Here is a 22,421-nt window from a genome sequence, read left to right as displayed (position 1 = left end):
AAATCCTTGTTTTTAGTCATATATTTTTTTTTAAACAGCAAAGTGGACTTTATCAATATAAAGCCTTTGGTGATTTCAAGGATTGCCCTCCAACCCTCTGCGCAGATGTCTATATGGACTTAGAATATAGAAAACAATGGGATTCATATGTTAAAGGTGAGTGCAATATTCGGTTTACTTTAAAACCACTCCCCAAAATAATTTCCTCTCAACCACACTAATGAAAGCAAGCTTTTTTATATGTACGTATATACAATGGCAGATAAATCTAAGAACTATTTATGTTCACCCAGGGAATACAGTATATTTGATTTTTGAAGGGTGAGGTATCATTGTAAATTTATCTTTGTTTGGCTCAAATTTATATTTAAAAATGAGTATATCTTCTCTGAGAGCATGCTGGTTATTAAGGGATTGGAAGGGAGAGGAGAGAAGGGACATGTGGTTAGGGGGGAAACAGAAATATCCTATGCTGTAATCTAGATTGCTTTTGAAGACTTACAAGGTGAATTAAATTCAGTGGAGCACCTACTACCTGCAAGGTGTTGTGTTTGGGACTGGGAATTGAAAGACAAAAGAAAACAGAAAAAATTCCTACATTCTTAGTGCCTCTTCTCTTCTCTTTTCTCCTTTCTTTTTCTTTCTCTCCCTTTCCTTTCCTTCTTAGAAATTATGGATATAGGTATGCCTACTGTTATGTAGCAGTACTGCTTTTGTGTATAAATTGGATTAAATTTTAGTGTCTCTTGGTAGCTTCCTATGTAAAGGAAAGCCATAGTGAAGCTTCCTGTAAACCAAGTAAGTTTCCCTCTGATTCATATTCCCTAAATCTGGATTTTTATGTGGCAAGTTTGCTAAAGAGGCAGGGCACACTTGTATACTCTCCATATTCCTGACCCAGGGTCTCTCCATTTGCTTAGTGTTGGCCTGGGGTGAGCATTGTAGTGTTCAGTAAGCATGTAGGTGATTCTTTCCCAACAATTGAGGAGTCAAAGGCATGAAGGATGCCAGGAAAGTTTGGTATGGCCCTCTTCTGTAGCTTATGTGTTTCCAAACATGGCAAGTTTTAAAAGTATGGTCTTGTTTCGTGATTCCCGGGTTGCAAGAGTCACTGTGAGATGGGGTAACAGTTTTGAAACATCTTAAGGCATTAGATCAGATAAGCTGATTTACTATTAGCTCAGAAACCACATCATTTTAGCCTAAATCATAATAGGTTATTTAGAACTCTTAAACATTTTTTTTACTCAAGTTCTTGAACTGGGGATGTAGGACTGAAAGACGTTTCATTAGGTCTCCATTTAAGATTTGCAAATTGTTGTCTCCTCACATCTGTCTCTCTTTCTCTCTCTCTCTCCCTCTTTCTCTCTCTCTCTCTCTCTTTCTCTTTGTGTGTGTGTGTGTGTACACACATGCGTGCACGCACATGTGTGTTTTGCATGCAGATATATTTGGAGAAGAAAAATAGATAAGAAACCAGTAGACAGAGCACTGAATTGGAGTCAGGAAAACTTGGACTCAAATTCCACATCAGATACTAACTATGTGAGCCTGGGCAAGTCCTTAGCCTTTTGTGTGCCTCAGTTTTCTCATCTGTCAAATGAGAGGATTGGATTGAAGGGCCTTCCTAGCGTAACTTTAAGCTCCTTTCCAGACGTATTTCAATAAACAAGCATTTATCAACAAACACTATGTACTTTGCCTTGTGCTAAGTGCTGGGGATCCCTTACAACTCCAAATGTGTGGTTGTGTGATTTTATGAAGTTACTTTGATAGATCTGTGATCTCATTGAGGTGGGTACTCTCTCCATCATATCACATTACACCTTATCAAGTCCCTCTCATCCAGAATGACTCTTGCCCATGTCCTTCTGTGTATTTTCCATAGAGTATATAGGCTATCTAATGAAGGCTTTAATTATTTTGTGCGTAATTACATAGCCCTGGCTATCCATCTCTTATCTTTCTTTCTTCCGGAACAGCTAATCTTTTTCCTTTTCTGCTCAGCATCTCTGATGAAACCTGTTCTACAAATCATTATGGGTAATAAATGGCATTTCACATGCATTAATCATACCTATATCCAGTGCTCACTGGGTCACTGCAATTTTGATCCTTTTCTATTTTATTGGGTTTTTTTTTCATAAAGCCAGCTCCTAGTTTTATTAGTTCAGTATTTTTTACTTAATTTTTTTTTAACTTTTAGGACTTCCAATTTGCTATTTAATTAGGGATTTTTCTATTTTTTTTAAAAATTGCATGTCCAGTTCATTGATTTGCTCTTTCTCTTTTTTTATTTATATAAGTATTTAGAAACATAAAATTTCCTCTAACTACTCTTTGACTGCATCCCACAAAATTTGGTATGTTGTCTCATTATCATTCTCTTTAATGAAATTATTGATTGTTTCTATGATTTGTTCTTTGACCCACTCATTCTTTAGGATTAGGTTTAGTTTTCAATCAATTTTTAATCTATACTTCAAAGGCCTTTTATTGAATTTAATTTTTATTGCATTATGATCTGAGAAGGATACATTTAATATTTCTGCTTTTCTGCATTTGTTTGTGAGGTTTTAAAGCCCTAATACATAATCAATTTTTGTGAGAAAAACTGTGCATACCCTTTTACCAAACAAATCTTTTTATTAAGGGGATTTGTTCTGTGAAGTTTGGATTCAGTCAAAGGGCTGCACTTGAGGACCTAGAGGGCCACATGTGGCCTTAAGGCCACAGGTTCTCCACCTCTGGATTAGGCAATGAAGAGATGACTTTTGAGGTAACTTTTTGAGGAACTTTTGAGAGAGTCAATTCACTCAATAAAGAGATCAGAAGCAGAGTGCAGAGGTTTGTGAAGAGATTGAGAGAAGTGGAGACACTGGATATAGGTGACTTTTTCAAGAAGGTTAGCTGACCCTTTGATGCAGCAATACCACTTCTAGGTCAATATCCCAAAGAGATCATAAAAATGGGAAAAAGACTCACATGTACAAAAATATTTATAGCAGCTCTTTTTGTGGTGACAAAGAATTGGAAGTTGAGGGGATGCCCATCAATTACAGAATAGCTGAATAAATTGTGATATATGAATGTAATGGAATACTATTGTGTTAAAAGAAATGATGAGCAGGCAGACTTCAGAAAAACCTGGAAAGGCTTGTGTGAACTGATGCTGAGTGAAGTGAGCAGAAGCAGCAAAACGTTGTACACAGTAACAGCCACATTGTGTGATGACTAATATTGATAGACTTAACCCCTGTCAGCAATGCAAGGATCTAAGACATCTCCAAAGGCCTCATGATGGAAAATGCTACCCACATCCAAAGAAAGAACTATGGAGTTTCAATGCAGATCAAAGCATACTATTTGCTATTTTTTTCTTCTGTTTTGTTTTGTTTCCTCTTTCTTGTGGTTCCTTCTATTGGTTCTAATTCTTCCTCACAACATGACTAATATGAAAATATGTTTAATAAGAATGTATATGTATATGTATAGCCTATATGGGGAGGGAGGGGGGGAGGGAAAGGGAGAATTTAAAACTCAAAAGCTTATGGAAGTGATTGTTGATAAATCAAAATAAATTAATAAAAAGATAAAAAAAGTTTAGCTGAGAAAATAAACAAGAAATAAAGGATAATAGTTAATGGGGATGGTGGGATCTAGTGAAGACTTTTTTTTTTGAGGATAGGTATATTTGTAGGTAGCAGGAAAAGAACTAGCAGATAGAGACTGGAGATTACTGGATGATATTTGGAAGAATAACCTGCTGGAGAAGGTGATCAAAGATTCACATAGAGGGGTTGGACTCAGAAAGGAGAAGAGCCAATTCTTCATCAGAAACTGGAGTAAAAGGAAAAATAGAATGAGATGATTGATGTCAGATGAATGTGAGAAGGGAGGAAATGAAGAGGGAACTCATGGCACATGACCTTAATTTTTCTTAGTGAAACGTGAGATAAGGCCCATAGCTGAGAGTGGGTGGAGGAGGCTTGAAGAGAGAAGTTTCAGAACAGTTGATGTGAATGAGTAGTATAGAGAATCTGATAGGGTGCTTAGGTGCTTGTGTTTGTACTTGGACCCCAATTTCTCCCTAGTCTCAGAAACACTGTCTCTGACAATCACTCCCTAGCCCAAGGACACTGTGCCTAGCAATCACTCATGCATGGGCCCCAGTAAGACCCTTATCTCTCTCCCTGGTGCAGCTACACAAAGCTGGGTGAGAGAGTGCTGGGCTGCTCAGGCCCCAGCCCTCAGATCATGTCTCTGGAAGCCTCCCAATTCCTTAGTAAGTTCCTGTCTTGTGAGAAAGCTTTCCCTTGTTGCAGAGCATTCTCTCATCAAGACAGAGGGAGAGGGTTGCCTTGCCCATCCCAAGGAGTTTTGTCCTTGGTTGGCCCAAGGACTCTTCCTCCTGCCAGACTCCCAAGATCCATACCTCTGTCATCTCCCTCCCTGTCTGGTATACTCCCTGTACTTTCCCATCCATAGCTCCCAAAGACACCTGGACCTTTGGATTACCTAATCGGTGTCCCTGGCATTACTTTCTCATGCCCTTTTCCATATAAACCCTAGTTCTATCCTCGGTCTTTTGCAGATTCCTTAAGAATCCTTGCCTGCTGAGAAGCGTAACAATAAATCTTTGCCACCTTGACTTAAAGAATGCTTGAGTCCGTGAATTCATTCCAGACAACCCCATTCTGACTCCAGTCTTTGAGGGGTCTCAACCTCTCAGACCTCAACAAATCCATTAGGAAGATTACATTAATTCAGAGGAGTAAAAGGATTGCCTTGCTGGAGTAAGAGCTAATTAAGTGACTTGCCTGAGTCCCATGGGTAACTAGGAGTAGTATAGTAGTGTATTTGAATCCTGGCATCTTGTGACTCCAAATCCAGATTCCTTCCCACTATACCACTCTGCCATCAACATGTGCACAAAAAGATAGCCAACAATACCAGATAAGGATGTTGCAGAGGAGATACATGGTATCACAGATTTAGAGCTGGTGGGGTACTTTGAGCTCATCTGGTTTGCATTATACAAAAGAAGACTGAGGCCTAGAGAGGTGACAGGTAGTAAGCAATAGAGGCAGGAATCTGGCCCAGTTCTTCTGAATGTTAACACCCTTTTGGAGATAGCTCTGCAGGCAGAGCAGTCTCCAAAGGGCATTAAGTGACTATTAATACTGTTAATCTTTCCATTTTACCACACTGCTTCATGCTTCAGACTAGATGGATTGGACTAGAGGACCCTTCCAGTTCCTTCCTTTTTTATGGATTCAATGATTTTAAGTTCTAAATCAGTGATAAAGACAAGCACTTATTAAGTACCTAGTATGAGGCAGTACTATGCTAAGCACTTTACAAATATCAACTCATTGGGGGCAGCTAGGTGGCACAGTGGATAGAATACTGGCCCTGGATTCAGGAGGACCTGAGTTCAAATTTGGCCTCAGATACATAATACTTACTAGCTGTGTGACCCTGGGCAAGTCACTTAACCCCATTGCCTAGCTAAAAAAACCCAAAAAACCAAATATCAACTCATTTCAACCTCAAAACAACCCTGTGAGGTAGGTGCTATGTTATCCTCATTTTACAGGTGAGAAAACTGAGGCAGAGGTTAAGTGACTTGCCCAAGGCTACACAGCTAGCATGTGTCTGAGGCTGGGTTTGAATTCAGGTCTTCCTGACTCCAAGCACAGTGCTCTCTCTATTGTCACTTAACTGCCTGAATAGAATAAGTACTTATTCTCATATTTTGTGAGGTCAGTACAGTAATTAATAACAATAATACCTCATAATATACATTAGTGCTTTTAGATTTACACAAGGCTACTTATTATCTATGAGGTGTCTGATTAGAAAAGATGTATCAGTTATGAACAGATGAAGGATACCATGGAGTGAGAGTGAAGCATGATGGATGGATATCCCCCTTCCCACACTGTCTATACCAGCCTAATTGCTACTCCTAGAACTTAGTGCTTCATCTCTTGCCTCTATGCCTTTGCATGGGCTGTGTACCCCACTCTATGACTGCAATGCACTCCTTTTTACCCCTGCCTCTGGGAATCCTTAGATTCCTTCAAGGTTCAGCTCAGGGGCCTCTTCCTATGGATAGCTTTTTGGGACCCAAGTAACTGTTAGTTTTGTCTCTCTTCTCAGTAAGTATGCATATAATTATGTTTCGTGTCACATCACATCTCTCAGGATCAAAGCTCTTTGAAAGCAGAGAAACTTTGTGTCTCCATCGTGAAGAGTGGTACCTCACACAAAGAGACAGGGACAGGGAGAGGACCTGTGATTTCGCTGGTCTAAGGACCTCTGAGGAAAAGAAATTCCCTCTACCAAAGCAAGTTTGCATCTCTCCTGTGACTTAAAGTCTTAGAAAGTTGCCTGTGACCTGCACAAAATAAAGACTCAATGCATTTTTATTCAATTGAATTTAAGGAACAACCAGTTTCTAGTCCCTGGAAAGTATAATGGCCAAAGATGTCTTTTTTTTTTCTTTTCTCCCATAGCAATTCTTAAAAAGTTACTAATTTTATTTGAATCAATATACAAAGAACTCCATGTAAGTAAGAGTGGAATTCTTATCATTTCTCTCATTTTCAACCATGCACCAACAAAACAGGTCTCCTCTAGCACATTTTATTTAAATTTTAAAATTCATGATTCTATTCAGGATCTGAGAGGATGGCATTTGCAGTTGGTGTAGCTTATTGAAATAATGGATTCTTGAAGTGTTGAAATGAGGAAGTGAGTAGAACAAAATACAGATTGGCCTCAATCGGCTAGATATTTTGGGTCAAAATGTAACTGCTTTTAACTGGTATCAGAAAATAGGAAGTCAAATTATTTGAGTAATTTGCTTATTCCAAATTTGGTTTTTAGCTTACTGGGTGGGATACATGTTATCCCACTGCTATCATTACTTGTGTGATCTTAGCAAGTCATTTAACTATTCTGAACCTCAGTTTGCTCATAGGTAAACTGAGGGAGGGGGCCTAGAGTCCTCTGAGGTCTCTCCTAGCTCTGAGTCTCTGATCCTGTGATTGCATTGCCTCTGAGGTCTCATCCAGCTCGAGGTCTTTGCTTCTTTTGTCAACTTGGACCTTCCCATCAAGAAGCTTATACTCTAAAAAGATACATGCTTTTATATCTGGGGCTCTTTCCAAAACATTTAAAACAAGTAAATTGTTCTTTGTCTTCAAAGACCTACTTAAGTTTCTCTAAAGTATGTTGCATATTCCTTTCCCCTCTCCCCCTTTTATCTGTTCATGTTCTACCTTCTTTTTCTATGATAACCTTTCCTCTTGCAAGGTCTTTTAAGGTCCTTCACTCTGTGTGATAACAAGTCTATTCCCCTACTTTGTTCTCTCTCATTTCCTCCCCTACCAAAACACTACGTGATCTCAGTGAAACCTTGTTCATTTTCCAGCAGCTTCTTCCTCTCATTCCATGCCAAAAAGATATGTTCTTATCTTTTCCTTAAAATAACCTCCAAGTTCCCCTAGGACCCCATAAAGGAGTTTTTGACTAGGTGGCAAATTTGGGGCAGGTTGGCATAGTGGATAGAGAGCTAGACTTGAATCTAGGAAGACCTGGGTTCAAGTCCTGCTTCTGACACATACTGGCTGTGTGACCCTGGCTGAATCATTTAACCTCTGTGTGCCCCTAGAACACTCTCTAAGATTGCAATGCTAGTGTTGATCTACGTTGCCAGAGAGAGGTTTCCTATTGGATAGTTCTGTGTACCAATAAAACCTCAGGTTTTCTCCACACGAAAACAAAAACAAACAAAACCAACCCTACAAAAAATTCACGTGTAACTATTGTGTGCTTACCATGTAATGTTATTTGTTAGAGCTTTCTGTCTTAATATCCCCTTAATAATCTTATCCCCTTAATAACTGTCAGCTCCTGAACTTAAGATTCCTGAAATAGGAATCCAATGTCTGTCTCTACCTACTCTTTCTTCTACCAAAGGCACTGTCTAGCCCTGGTATTCTCCACACATAGTAGGTACTTAATAAATGCTTATTGAATGAGTAACCAAACTCTGTTGGCTGTACTTAATGTTTCTAGTGAATACTCTTATTACCTGTGTGACCTAGGGCAAGTTACTTTAATCTCTGCTTGCCTCAGTTTCCTCATTTGTAAAATGAGGTAATAATAGTACCTTCCTCCCTTGTTGTGAGGATCAAATGAGATAATTATAAAGTGCTTAGCTCAGTGCTCACCATATATTAAGTGCTATAGAAATGTTAGTTATTATTATTATTACTACCACAATGATTGTGGACTGCGTGGTGTCTCAGTCCTCCCCTTGGGAAGTAACATACAGCTCAGCTTTGAGAAAAGGAAAACATAAATATAAACACCAAACACTGTGCCTCATCTCCCCATAGTCCTCTGGACCTCAGCTTTGGTGGCACCATCTGTAGTCTCTTGACTGACATGGGGACAATGATTCTGGTTCTGATGAGCTTTGCTCCAATGGGAGAATATAATTCTTTGTATTTTCAGCTCAATATCTGTCTGGTCTTATCTCTCTGGAACTTTGTGGGTCTTTGCTAGACACTCAGACTCTCAACTACCGGAGAGTCACTCATTATTTTATCAGCAAAACCAAACTGCTGGTGAACGTGCCCACTTGAAAATATTCACTCACTGTCCTCTCCCAAGGGAGGGCAGGCTTTTATACACAAAATGAAAGACTGTTAAGAAATGTTTGAAACTGAAGGGAAGAAAAACTCCCCAAAGTAAAAACATTGATGCTCTGGTGACCTCTGGTGGAAATTGTGACATTTTTAAAAAGGAAAAAAAAAACTTAACAACAAATACAATTTTAGTTTTCTATAGCTGAAACAATATCCCAGGTTGAAAAGTGGGTATGCAGCATCAAAGACGGTCAAGTCTTCTTGCTGGTTTTTTTTTTGGGGGGGGGGAGGAGGATGGGGAGAGGAAGAAGGGCAGTGAAGATGGTCTGTGCCTGTAATTTCACTGGTACGATGTTTAATAGGAATGTATAGGTAGAGTCTATGTCAGATTGCACACTGTCCTGGGAGTGAAAGAGGGGAGGGAGAGGGAGAAAATTTAAAACTCAAAAGCTTATGGAAGTGAATGTTGAAAACTAAAAATAAATTAATTAATTTCACTGGTGTGGAGAAATCTCATTGTGGACATTCCCTCTGCCAGCCAATCAATAAATATTTATTAAACATCTACTATAAGCCATATCAGAAATTCATCTACCACATAAGTTTTAGAGAAACTATATTGGGCACTGAGAAATTAAATGACTTGTACGTACTTTATTTTTAGGCTAATTTCTTCTCCCACCCACCACCCCCCAACTCCATCCCACCTTCATTGCTCCCTGTTCTCTATTTAAATGAGTTTTCTAGAGGTGTGATTGGTTCAGTGCTTTTTAGAGTTCCACAGCCATAGATCATTAATTAGTGTTGGAAGAGACCTTTGAGATCTCTAGGACATGCCCTCACCTTAATAGTTACTAATACTGCCTTGTCTAAGAGATGGACCTAGCATTTGAATGCTTCTGTCTTTTATTATTTATTATACTGTGTGATATACTATATTTGGAGTCAGAAGACTTGTGTTTGAATCTGGGCTCCTATCAGGCAGTATTTGTACGACCTTGGACAGGTCCCTTCATTTCTGTGAACCTTCTCTCTCAAAGGAGGGACTTAAACTAGGAGATTTCTAGGGCCTCTGTGTTCTTAAGGCTTATAATCTCATAACTTTTATACATTTGCCATTTGGGAAATGAGGCCAAAGAGTATTCTTGACTTATTTTCTTCCTTTTCTGTCTCACAGAACTCTATGAAACCAATATCGGTGGGAAGATAGTCGTCTACTGGGAAGTGAAATATCCCTTTCCCATGTACAACAGAGATGTATCCTTTTAAACAGAACTGTCAAACAACCTCAGATGCAGTCATGACTTTGGGGACTTCTCAGGTATAGATGAAATTTCTTTCCATCCTTCTTGAAAAGCAGATTCTAAAACCCTGGAGACAGAGACTTTTGTTTTTGTCTTTCTACAATCCAGCAAGACGGCTTAATGTGTAGGGAGTTGCCTTGATTTTAAGTGCCCCCCACCCTGACTGGTGGCATTGGGCAAGTCATTTAACTCTCTCTGTGTCTCCAGGCAGTCCCCTGAGACCATAAATTCCTGAATAGCTGATGATTTGGTTTGGTGGAGAATTTCTTTTACTGGAAGTTTTCTATAGCAATAAAATCATAGGTGGGGAACAAAAAAAAAAAAAGAGATCCCTAGTAACTAGCATGGTTCCTTTCACATTTGTTGCTGTTGTTCAGTCATTCAGTTGTGTCTGACTCTTTGTGAACCTGTGGACGATATCATGCCAATGTTGTCCACGGGGTTTTCTTGGCAAAGATACTAAAATGGTTTGCCATTTCCTCCTCCAGTTGATTAAGGCAAACAGATTTGAGTCGGATTTGAACTCAGGTCCTCCTGATTCCAGGCCTAGTGCTCTATCCACTGAGCTACCTAACTGCCCCTCCTTTCACATAGTAGGCATTTAATAAATGTTTGGCATTGCATATATTGTATTGAGGATGCCTCTGCTGAAACTGTTATAAGTCATGAGTCTGGAAACTTCAGCAAGTAACCTGCTACAACCCAGAAGATCTGTAACCTCAGCCTCAGGATAATAACTAGGAAGCCTTCTGAGGGGATTCATGCCCCTTCACTCTGCTTGGTTCTTTCCTTTGTATTTCTTAGCACTTACTCACTCTTCATTTGTTCAACATTCAACAGTCATGTATTAAGCTCCTAAAAATGTGCAAAAGATTCTGCTTGTACTTATGGGCATGTCAGAATGGATGTTTCTTGAGGGTAAAGACTATTTCAGTTTTGTCTTTGTATCTTTACCATCTGGAATGGTACCTTGTCCATAGTAAGTGCTTAAAAAATGGATTGAATTTTGTCCTGAATAATAAGGATGATGATCAGTGAATCAGCAAGCAAGTTTTAAGTGTGTATTCAATGCCTGGTACTATGCTAGGTACTAGAGATTAAAAAAAAATGAAGCAATCTGTGCCTTCAAGTATGTTACAGTCTTTTTTTGGGGGGTGGGGTGTATGTGTGTGTATATACGTGTACAGAAACATGTGTATATATCAGTATGTAAATACATAAAAATAACTATAAGGCATTTTCCCCTATGGTTTGGGGAAGATATTAACAGCTAAAGGGATAAGGAAAGACTTCATTTACAAAGGGGATGCTTAAGCTGAGCTTTAAAGAAATCCACAGGCAGAGGAAAGGGAAGAGCACATCCCAAGCATGAGGGGCAATCTGTGCAAAGTCACAGAGATAGGAGCTAGAAAATCATGTGTGAGGAACAACTAGCAGGCTAGTTTGGCTGGGAGTAGAGGGGAGTTATGTATAGTAAGACTGGGAGGATAGATTGGAGCCAGGTTGTGGCTGCTTTTAATGCCAACTGAATCAGAGCTGACATTCATTTAAACGTTTCAGTTTATATAGCTCTTTGCATATACTATCTCTATTTGACTCTCACCATAGTCTTATTAGGTGGGTATTTTCATTTTACAAATGAGGATACTGAGGCACCAAGAGGTAAAGTGACTTTTCTGAGGACCTATACAAAAAAAAAGGGGTCAGAGCAACATTCAAACCCAGGTCTTCTGATTTCAAATCTAGTGTTCCTCCTGTCACTTGGCGAAATTGTTTACTATTAATTGTGTGTGTGTCTTCTCTCCCTAGCATAAACTATAAACTTCTTGCAGACAGGTATCATCCTCATCATAATTCCATTCAACAAACAGTTGATGACCACCTACAATGTACAAGGCACTATGCCAGGTACCAGAAATAAAAAGACAAAAACTAGAAGGCCCCCTGCCCTACTGGTATTACATAACACTTGAGAATTTGCAAAGATTTTTACATTGATTTTCTCATTCAGTCCTCACACCTACCTTGTGAAGCTGGTTGTCAGCTACCTCACGGCCCCTCTCCTAAAGTCTTATGGGCAGGGCAGTTCCTCAGTAAAAGGCTTTATGAATGAATGAATGAATGAATGGACAAAAGAGGGTGCACTGAGATTCTGTGTCATCAGTGGCAAGCTACCCTACAAAAGGCTTTGTCATTCTTGGTGAACAAAAAGGGAATAAAGATAGAAAATCAGTTTTTTTCTATTAACCTTTCTCTGTGTATCGAACCCAGTCAGTGATGGTTGGGGCTTTGGAAAGAAACAGAGGAGGGGGATAAACATTTATTACATACCTAATAGGTCCCAGACACTGCCCTGAGGTTTTACAAATATTACTTCATTTGATCCTCACAGCAACATTGTTAGGGAGGTGGCATTATGATTACTAGGGCAGCTAGGTAGTACATTGAATAGAGTACTGGGCCTGGAGTCAGGAAGTCTCGTCTTCCTAAGTTCAAATCTAGCCTCAGACACTTACTAACTATGTGACCATGGGCAAGATGCTTAACAGTTTCTTCATCTGTAAAATGAACGGAAGAAGGAAATGGCAAACTACTCCAGTATCTTCGCCAAGAAAACCCCAAATGGGGTCACAAAGAGTCATACATCACTCAAACGCAACTGAACAACAATTATGATCCCCATTTTATAGTTGGGGAAACCAAGGCAGAGGGGTTAAGAGACTTGCCCAGGAGTACACAGCTAGTAAGTATGAAGTGTCTGAGGCTAGATTGGAACTCAGGTCCTCTTGACTCCAAGGCTGGAGCTCTATCAACTGCGCCACCTAGCTGCTCCTCGAGTTGAGTCTTGAAGGATACCAGGTAAACTAGGAGGTGAAGATGAGGAGGAGGGAAAACATTCTAATCATGGGAAAGAGTTAGTGTAAATGCATGAAGATGAGAGATGGAGGATCACATGTGGGGAACAGCAAATATGCTGATATAATTGGATTGTTCCAAATTTAATAGGTAAGCCTTAGAGTCACCTGAGTCTCAGAAAGGTTGAGACCCATATGGGGCATCAAGTTCAAGAAACCTCGAAAGGTAGAAAGGAGCCAGGTTGAGGAAGACTTTAAGTATCAGACAGGGGATTTTGTATTTGATTATGGAGAGAACTGGAATCCACAGGTGTTTACTGAGTGTGCATGGTGGCTGTGGTGTTGACACATTCAGAGCTGTGCTCCAAGAAAATCACTTAGGGGCTGAGTGAGGGATTGATTATAGTAGGGAGATCCTTAGGGCAAGGAGACTGATTAGAAGACTATCTTGATAGACTAGGTGATTGGCAATGTGACTGAATTAGGGTGGTCGCTGAACTAGGGACAGAAGGGGATTGGTGTAAGAAATATTGTAGAGATAAAAATGACAAGATTTGATAACATATTGGATATGTGGGGTGAAGGTGAGTGAAGAGTATCAGATGACACTGAGGACATCTCAGTGAGGATGGAAGTTCTTCCTAATGCCAATCCCTACCCACAGTTAAAAATATCATCAGTAATAGTTTTTGAGGACCTGCTATGTGCTGGGCAGCTAGGTGGTATAGTGGATAGAGCACCCAGCTTGAAGTCAGGAAGACTCAGCTTCATGAGTTCAAATCTGTAGACACTTACTACCTGTGTGGCCATGGGTATGTCACTTAACCCTGTTTGCCTCAGTTTCCTCATCTGTAAAACAGAAGGAAATGGCAAACCACTCCTGTATCTTTGCCAAGAAAGCCCCAAATGAGGTCATGGAAAGTCAGACATGACTGAAAAATGACTTAACAATGACAAACTAGCTATGTCTAGAGCACAGGGCAAGGGCTTAAAAAGAAAGAGAAAAAAGAATGAGACACCATCCTTGCCCTGGAATAGCTTACACTCTATTTGATGAAAAACTAGAAAAGTAAAACAATGATTAATATGAGGAACCATGTCTGGAACATCAAAATGCACTAACTTTGGAGTCCACAGACTGGTTTAGATTTCAGCTCTGTCATTATCTCCAGTGTATCCTTGGGCAAAGTATTTCCTCCTCCAGGCCTCTGCTAACTCACATGAAAAATGAGGTGGTTGGACTAGATTAGCCTTTAAGGTCCCTCCTTGTCTTAAGTCTTTGTGCCAAGCACCAAATGAGGAGTACAGAGAATAATTACAGGCCAGTGACATGATCTCTTGCCCTCTTGGGTTTGCTATGTAGAACATTAGGAGGACTGAGCCTTGTCTACTGACTTTCTATTCTCATATACTTACAAAACTGGAGAGGGTGTTTCTCCTTAACCTGGGACACAGTATGTGTATGTTCGGGGTCGGAGAGACATGGATTTAAATGGGCGGACAGTCCACGTGATATTGGCTAAGAGCATCTCCGTACCTGAAATTCCAGAGAAACATGGAATCATCCGGGTCAGCAATTACAGGCAAAGTCTTTTGATTGAAAGTGATGGCAAGAATGGGTGCAAAGGTAAAAACTTGTGTCTTTCACTTGGCAATAGCTGCCTTGGTCAGTGTTAGAATGAGGCATTTGTTCCCTAGTTATGCGCTTGTGATGAACGGAAAATAGGGCAAAGCTTATAGGACTTTCTGTTAAAAAATTTTTTTTTGATTTAACAAAAATCTGCCTTTTCTCCCTCCCATCTACTCCCCCATTAAAAAAGAAAGAAAAATAAAACTCTTGTAACACTCCAGTACTTTCCAAACACCTTTTTTTGTTTGGTCTAGAACTATGATTTCATCAGTGTAGTGAATTCTCTTTAGTGACACAGATCAGCAAGTCATTTATAACCTAGCGTCCTAGAGAGTGGCTTGAAGGTATTGAGAGGTTATAACCATGGACACACATTGCACATTAATTACTTTTTAAACGCCTATTAATTGATGTGTCTGGGGGAAAAAGAACCAATCCATAAGAAACTCAGGAATGTTTCTGAACCCATGGCAATGTTAAATTCTCTTCTTATGAATAGGTGAATATATCAATGAGCTGTAATTTTTGCTTGGTGTGGAAACTTCACAATGCAGATTTCTACCTATTCCTAATTTAGTAGATATGTCTTAGAGTTGCCTAAGACATGAGAGTGTAAATGACTTGATTAAAAAGCTAATAAGCTTCAGAGATCATAGCTAGACTTTATAAAAGCACCCTATGGTTTGCAAAGCACTGAACATATGTTATCTCATTTTGCAATGGTATTTCAACCCGGGTCTAGCTGACTTTAGGGCTGGCACTTTAAATACTGTAACATATTGCCTTCTGGCTTCAGAAGATTACCATTTTCTGACTCTTGCACTATGTCTGGCCATTGCTGTTCTTTTTGAAAATTTATTTTCTTTTTTAAATAAACTTAATCAACAAATATAAATATTTCAATATATAATAAGAATAAAAAAGATTATGATAAAGCTGTGAACTTGTTACCTACTTGTTTTAAGTGCATATTGAATATAACATACAATAACAAAATTAATGTTTATAATCCCTTGGGTATTTCCTTGTTTTTAATAGTGTATTTTATATGTTTTATTGCTGTCCTTCATCCCCCTTTCACACGTCCCCATATAGTGACACAAAGCAAACAAATAAACACATTGGACTTGTCTGAAAGTGTATGTCTTATTCTGCACCCTAGTCTACCATCTTCTGCCAAGAGGTATTTGACATTTATAAATGTACATCACATATTATTATGATATATACTCACGGAATTTTATTTTTTTAGGATGAACATTTATGAAATAATCAGCCATAAAGAATGTTACTTTTATTCATTAAACAAACTAAACTAAAACTTAAACCTAATTTTTAAAAGTTGACAATTAAACTTTGCTTTAAAATGTTGTTGTTGTTGTTCACTCGTTTCCATCATGTCTGACTGTTTGTGACCCCATTTAGAGTTTTCTTGGCAAAGATACTGGAATAGTTTACCATTTCCTTCTCCAGCTCATTTTATAGATAAGGAAACTGAAGCAAACAGGATTAAGTGACTTGCCTAGGGTCACACAGGTAGTAAGCATCTAAGGCTGGATTTGAACTCAGAAGATGAGTCTTGGGGGCAGCTAGGTGGTGCAGTGGATAGAGCACTAGAGCTGGAGTCAGGTAGACCTGCTCTAGCCAAACTCTTTTGTATAGAGTGGGAAGCTGAGACCTACAAAAGTTAAGTGATTTGCCCAGGGTCTCACAAGCAGTAAGTAATGTTGCTAGAATTCAGACCCAAGGTCTACTTTTTTTTCTTTCTTTTTTTTTTTTTTTTTTTTTTTTTTTGCTATCACATTACTACCAGATTTTAGCTCCAGCATGGTCTACACTAAAGACCCAAGCTAGGTCTGTTTCCATTTCTGCTGGCATCATTCCTCAGGTCCCAGAGTGAAGGTAAGGCTATTAAGGGAATGTGAATCAGGATTATGCTAGATTTTCCAAAATGTTATTAATTGATTGTAATACTGATTACAACATGGTCAAATATAGGGATTTTTAACCTTTTTTTGTTGTGGACCCTTTTGGTTGTCTGATGAAGCTTCTAGACCCCTTCTCAGTATGATGTTTCTAAATGCATAAAATAAAATACATAGGATTAGGGAATCAATAATATTGAAAATAGTTTTGTATACATCTAAATTTATCTATCAGGCAGCTAGGTAGATAGAGCACTGGGCCTGGAGTCAGGAAGACTTATCTTCCAAGTTAAAATCTGGCCTCAGACACTTACTAGCTATGTGATCCTGGGCAAGTCACTTAACCCTGCTTGCCTCAGTTTCCTCATCTGTAAAATGAGCTGGGTACTCTAGTATCTTTGCCAAGAAAACCCCAAATGCAGTCATAAACAGTTAAACATGGCTGAAACAATGTAACAATAACAATATCTATCTATTTCTCTTTATATTTATATCTCTGTGTACACACACACACACACACACACACACACACACACCCCCCTACATATCTTTCTTTGTGTGTGTGTACCTTGGCCTTGATATCAGGGAGATTGGGTTTAAGTCCTGTATCTGAATCATACTAGCCTAAGCAAGTTCCTTAGCCTTTTGGTATCTGAGGCACCTCTCCAGGACTGTGTTTCAGATTAGTCTTGATCAGCCTTGTTGTCAAGAGCTTAGACATAATGAAATCACAGGTCTAAATCAGATTGAACTAATGAGGGTTATTTGTTTGGTTTTTTTTTGGGGGGGAGGGGCAGAGGGAAGTGATTGAATCTGTGATTTTATTAGTGGAGGGACCTCCCTTGAGTATCTCCCTCTACCAATATAGTTCTGCATTTCTTCATCTGTTTTGAAACCTAAAGTCTTAGAGAGTTACCTGGTAGTATGGAGAGATGAAGTGATTTGTTCATGGCCACATGCCAGTATGTGTCAGAGGTGGGGCTTGAACTTAGTTCTTGCTGACTCTGAGATCATTTATAAAGACTAATTTTGGGGAGAAAATTATTGGAGAGTAACCTTCATCCCTAGATGTTTCCTTCCTTTGCAATATGGGTACCCATTTTTGATAGTCATATCACAGGTTTTTGCTTCTGTACTTTCCTGTATTTTTCTTGCCTTTCTGAATTGTTCTTTTTACTTCTTTCTCCTTTTTCCCCCTCCCCACCCAGTTTCCATGTTCTACTATGATAACCCTGGAGGCCTGATTCCATCCTGGCTTATCAACTGGGTAGCACAGGTGAGCCTCGAAGATGCTGGAGGGAAAATGTGCAACAAACATTGGCAGTCTTTGAAACTGAGAAAACTGGTCATCTTCAACTCAGGGAGGCCTTTCTGTGAAAGTATCCCTTGTAACTAGGGTCAGAGTACAAGGTGGTGACTACTGTAGTGTATGTATAGATTGTGTGTGTGTGTGTGTGTGTGTGTGTGTGTGTGTGTTTGCATGTTTGTGCTAGGCAGATCACATACAATTCAATTAAAAAAACATTTATTAACTGCCTACTACGTGCTAGGTACTATGCTAAGTGCTGGGGATACAAATAAGAAAAAGATGGTCCCTGTTGTTGCTGCTTTTGTAAGACCAAAATCAGGGCCAGACTCATTTAGGGCATAATTAAGCATGGGTTGGAGGATGGGATGTAACAACACTTTGAATTGCAAGAAGACGTAAACAATAACCCAATAATAGTAGAAGACTTTAACTCTCTCTCTCTCTCTCTCTCTCTCTCTCTTCCTCACCTCACTCTCTCTCAGATTTGTACAAATCTAACAGAAAAAATAAGCAAAAGGGAAAATTTTGAATTCAACAAATTTTCTGGAGAAACTAAGCTAAATGGCTTATGGCATCTTCTAAATGGGATGGCAGAAGAATATCTGGGTTTTTTTTTCAGTGCCATTTGGAACATTTACAAAAAACTGACCATCTATTATAGCACATAAATACTTCAAATAAATGTAAAAAGGCAGAAATAGCAACCACATCCTTTGTAAAAATATTAATTAGTCTAGGGAACACAAACAACACAGAAGGATCAACATGGAGACTTAGCGATGAAGCTGCCTCTATCCCTTGTTTGATTAAGAGTCCATCACCTACTCATAACTGTGAAAGGCATGTGATCTGCTTCATTTCTATTTATTTTTATGGTATGATCTTTAATATTAAAGTCATATATCCATTTTGAATGGATATGTAAGATAATCCTATATATATATATATATATATATACACACACACACACAAATGTGTGTGTGTGTGTGTATGTGTTTCCAAAGACCATTCCCCAGTAGAAAAGTGGTCAAGGGATATAAACAGTTCTCAAAAGAACTACAAACTATCAAAAAACATATGAAAGAATGATCCAAATCATTAATAATAAAAGAAATGACAATAAGAAAACCTGAGGTTTCACCTTATACCCAGTAACTGTCAAAGATGACAAGATGGGCATAATCAATGTTGGATGGGTTGTAGGAAGATAGATACACCAATGCATTGTTGGTGAAGTTGTTAATAGGTAAAACCATTTTGAAAAACAATTTTGCATTATGAAAAAAAGTGATTAAAATGCTCACATCTTTTCACCTAGATATTCCTTTACTAGGCATATGCCCCAGGAGTTAATAGATAAAAAGGAAGTCTCCATATACATTGAGATGCTTGTGGTAGAATTAGTTTTTCAGAATTTTTGGTAGTTTTGCTGATTTTTTCTCTTTTTTTAAAAAAAATTGTTATATGGAATGAGTCTCAAGAATGGGGAAGGAGAGTGATATAGGAAGAAAGGCAATATAATAACAAAATATAAAAAAAATTAAAAATTTAAACATCCTTGATTTAAAAAAAAAGACTAACTAAACAGACACATATATGTATATATATATATGTATGTGTGTGTATATATGTGTACACACACATACATGCACACCCATACTAACAAATTCAACAAACCTTTAGCTAACCTAATCCAAAAAAGAGAATAAAATCTAATTAATAAAATAAAAATTAACTTGGTAAAATCACAATAAAAAAAATTTAAAATAACAATGGAACCAATTATATACAATTTTATTCTCACAAAACCAAGAATTTAAAGGAAATAGATTACTGAAAAAATATAAAATATTCAAATTAACAAAATCAGAAATTGAGATCTTAAACAGTCCAACTTCAGAAAGTAAAATTGAATAAGCTGTAAATAACTACCCAGAAGGAGTGCAGCAGAGGGAGAGTTGGGTACAGTAGAACTATTGAACAGATGTTTTAGCAAGTAAACTCTATCATCTGTTTAAAGAATCATCAATACATGTGTTACAAACTTATTCTCAATAACTGAGAAGGTACTAATAATCAGCAATTGGTGATATCCCTAGCCTTCTTTTTGTGAAACAATTGTGGCCTTCATACTGAAACTTGGAAGAGATAAAGCAGAGAGAGTACTATAGATCAGTGGTTCTTAAACTTTTTGGACTGGAGACTCTTTTACATTCTTACAAATTACTGAGGACCCTAAAAGCCTTTGTTCATGTGGGTCATATTCACTGATATTTACCATATTAGAAATTAAAGGAACTTTGTATTATTATGAAAATAGTCACCCTGAAAGACTCTTGGAAGCCCCCCAGGTCTCTGGACCATACTTTGAAAATCATTGCTTATAGACCAATATTACTAATGAATTTTTTTTGCAGCAGTGTTTAATAAAATTCTAGCAAGAAGATGACATCATATATCCAACGTTCTCAAAGCAAAATAAAAAACCTCACCATAATAAAATTAGACTTAAACCAGGTATGCAAATACTCTTCAACATTAGGAAAACAACTAGCATGATTAATCCAATTTAAAACAGTAATCATAATGAAAATGACAGTCTGGTGGAAATAGTCATACTTTTCAAAATGTACTTCTTAGAAGCAATTGAATGGCTCCTTTGGCCAATAGACTGATGCCAACAAAGCAGGCTGGACAGCCCTTGTAGTACTTGACTAATAGACCAGTTTGCCAGAGTTTAGGTTTCATGCTGTTCCCTTCTGAAGTTTCACCTATTGAGTCTTGGGACTGTAGGGTCATAAATTTAGAGCTGGAAGGGATCTTCTAAGTTATCCAGCCCATCTCTACCATTTAAAGATGAGGAAATGGAAGCTCTGGGAGTTTTTGTTTTGTCTGATATCATCTAATAGTAAGTAATAGAGCAGTGATTCCAATCCAGGTCCTCTGACTCCAAGTCTATGATCTTTCCATTGTGCTTTTTACCATATTCTGTAGCCATGTTCTGGTGAAATCTTCCCAGGGCCCCACTGGGAATTTTTGTTTCATGTGGCCTTTGGGTCTCTTTTATAAAAATTGCAAGAATTGTATGGGAAATTAAACCTGTTGTGGGAGAATGTGAAATTGATGAGTTTAATTTTCTTTTACAGAGTGGAGTTCCAAACTTCTTGAGTGATATCCTGAAGGCCTGCAAAAAGTACCCTAAGAAAACATAGAAGGAGGCAGCTTTAGTCCCATTTCCATGAACATCATTGAGTGGTCAGGTCCTGGTTACAGCAAGTCAACCTTGGCTACTTTGCTTCGCTTCCAGAGAACTGAAAGCCCTCTCCAGCATTTCTTCCCTATTCATGCTAGTCTTAGGCTTGACTTACAATACTGACTTCCTTTCCCACTCTCCCCACCCTAGCAACAATTCCCCTCTCCCACAGTTGAATCTAGGTCAGATCAGGAAAACTCTGCTTGTTTATATTTCAAAAGGAAAGTCCTTACTGGGGAACACAATTGGTCTATTGTGCCCTTTAGAAAGGAAGAAAACAAATCAGAAAAAGAAAAAAAAAAACAACCCAGTATCCACACCAACCCCTGTCTCAGGAGGTAGCTTCTTGCTGAGCACATAAGGGCTGGGGGAAAATTCATTTCATTCAAAATTGGCATTTCCTTGCACTGGAGATTGGCCAGCCTAGACCAGGACACTTGCTACTCTGTAAATTGGCTTAGGAGAGGATTTGAGATTGTCAATCCACTCTGTCTCATATAGTGTCATTCCCTTGTGGGGAAGTGTGAGATCTTCTCCTGCTGTCAAAGCAATACTCCAACTCTCCACATTTTATAGATTTCTCTCTCTGTCCCCACCCTTCTACTTCTCCTGCATTCATCTATGGAAACTCTTCCTGGTCTTCCAGAATGTATTTGCTAGTGTTAGTGTCCATAGCTGACACTCCCTAGCTAGGAATCCCATAAATCTACCCCCTACACTGCATTCTTCTGAAGTGTCCTTCCAGGTGGTCAGCTCTGAGGATTAGCTTACCCTTAGAACCAGCTAGGATCTATGGCCTGGCTGGCTTTAAGCTTTTTATCTCAGGGAACCTGCCAGAGCTGACTGCTCTTTCTTTCACCAAAAAACCTTCTGAACTCTGATTTGACTAAACTGTGCCTCAAAGTTGGTTCCCATCAGAATTATACCCAGTTATTGGAGAATGAGGAGGAAAGGTAGCAGCAGCCTTGGTGATTTTCTCAGGGGAAATATCTACCTAGCATATGATAGAACAGAATCCTGATTGTTGCACAGAGAAATCCAGGATTGTCTGTGTTCAGGATTACAGGATGCAGACTGCCACAATATCTCAGCTTGTGTCTTTCTTCTGTGTGAAAGGGAATTGATTCTTTGAAGCTTGAATTAAAGTAAACAAACAAATAAACAAAAACACTTGTGCTTTTTCTGAGAGTAACTTATTGCTCTTGATTTTATCTATGTGGGTCCCTTTACCTGAATGAAATCACTCGTCCAATAATTTGACCATTAGGGGAGGCTGCAGGACCCAGAAAGGGAGTTGAGTTAATTGCATTCCAAAGACCTACTTTGAATCAATGATTTAAAAGCCTGGCATCTGTGCACCTTGAGTCAAGTTGATTTTAGCTACAAGGCTCATTGCTCACACATTATAATTCCCAGAATTTGATTCCACTCATCAGCAAGTTTCTTATAAACAGAATCAAAAGCATGTTCAACACTTAGCTC

The 22,421-nt window shown here is 38.6% G+C and overlaps 1 protein-coding gene across 1 annotated transcript; it reads left to right on the top strand.

The window, feature by feature from the left end:
* The first annotated feature begins 41 nt into the window (after nt 1-41).
* PCTP (phosphatidylcholine transfer protein) lies at nt 42-22,131 on the top strand. Its single transcript, XM_027870638.1, has 5 exons — nt 42-156; nt 9,841-9,920; nt 14,278-14,449; nt 17,586-17,653; nt 20,833-22,131. The coding sequence occupies exons 1-5, from the start codon at nt 114-116 to the stop codon at nt 20,896-20,898; spliced, it is 429 nt and encodes a 142-aa protein (XP_027726439.1). The 5' UTR covers nt 42-113; the 3' UTR covers nt 20,899-22,131.
* The last annotated feature ends 290 nt before the right edge of the window (nt 22,132-22,421 follow it).

This window comes from Vombatus ursinus, unplaced genomic scaffold (genome assembly GCF_900497805.2).
Source record: "Vombatus ursinus unplaced genomic scaffold, bare-nosed wombat genome assembly UNPS02014797.1, whole genome shotgun sequence".
NCBI lineage: Eukaryota > Metazoa > Chordata > Mammalia > Diprotodontia > Vombatidae > Vombatus > Vombatus ursinus.
This window is presented reverse-complemented; position numbering and strand designations above follow the sequence as displayed.

Bases quoted from the DNA above. Each gene is read 5' to 3' on its own strand.
- PCTP (XM_027870638.1), top strand. From the start codon at position 114: ATGGACTTAGAATATAGAAAACAATGGGATTCATATGTTAAAG. The intron at 157-9,840 runs GTGAGTGCAATA...TCTGTCTCACAG, and splicing joins ATGGGATTCATATGTTAAAG to AACTCTATGAAACCAATATC. The intron at 14,450-17,585 runs GTAAAAACTTGT...CTCCCCACCCAG, and splicing joins TGGCAAGAATGGGTGCAAAG to TTTCCATGTTCTACTATGAT.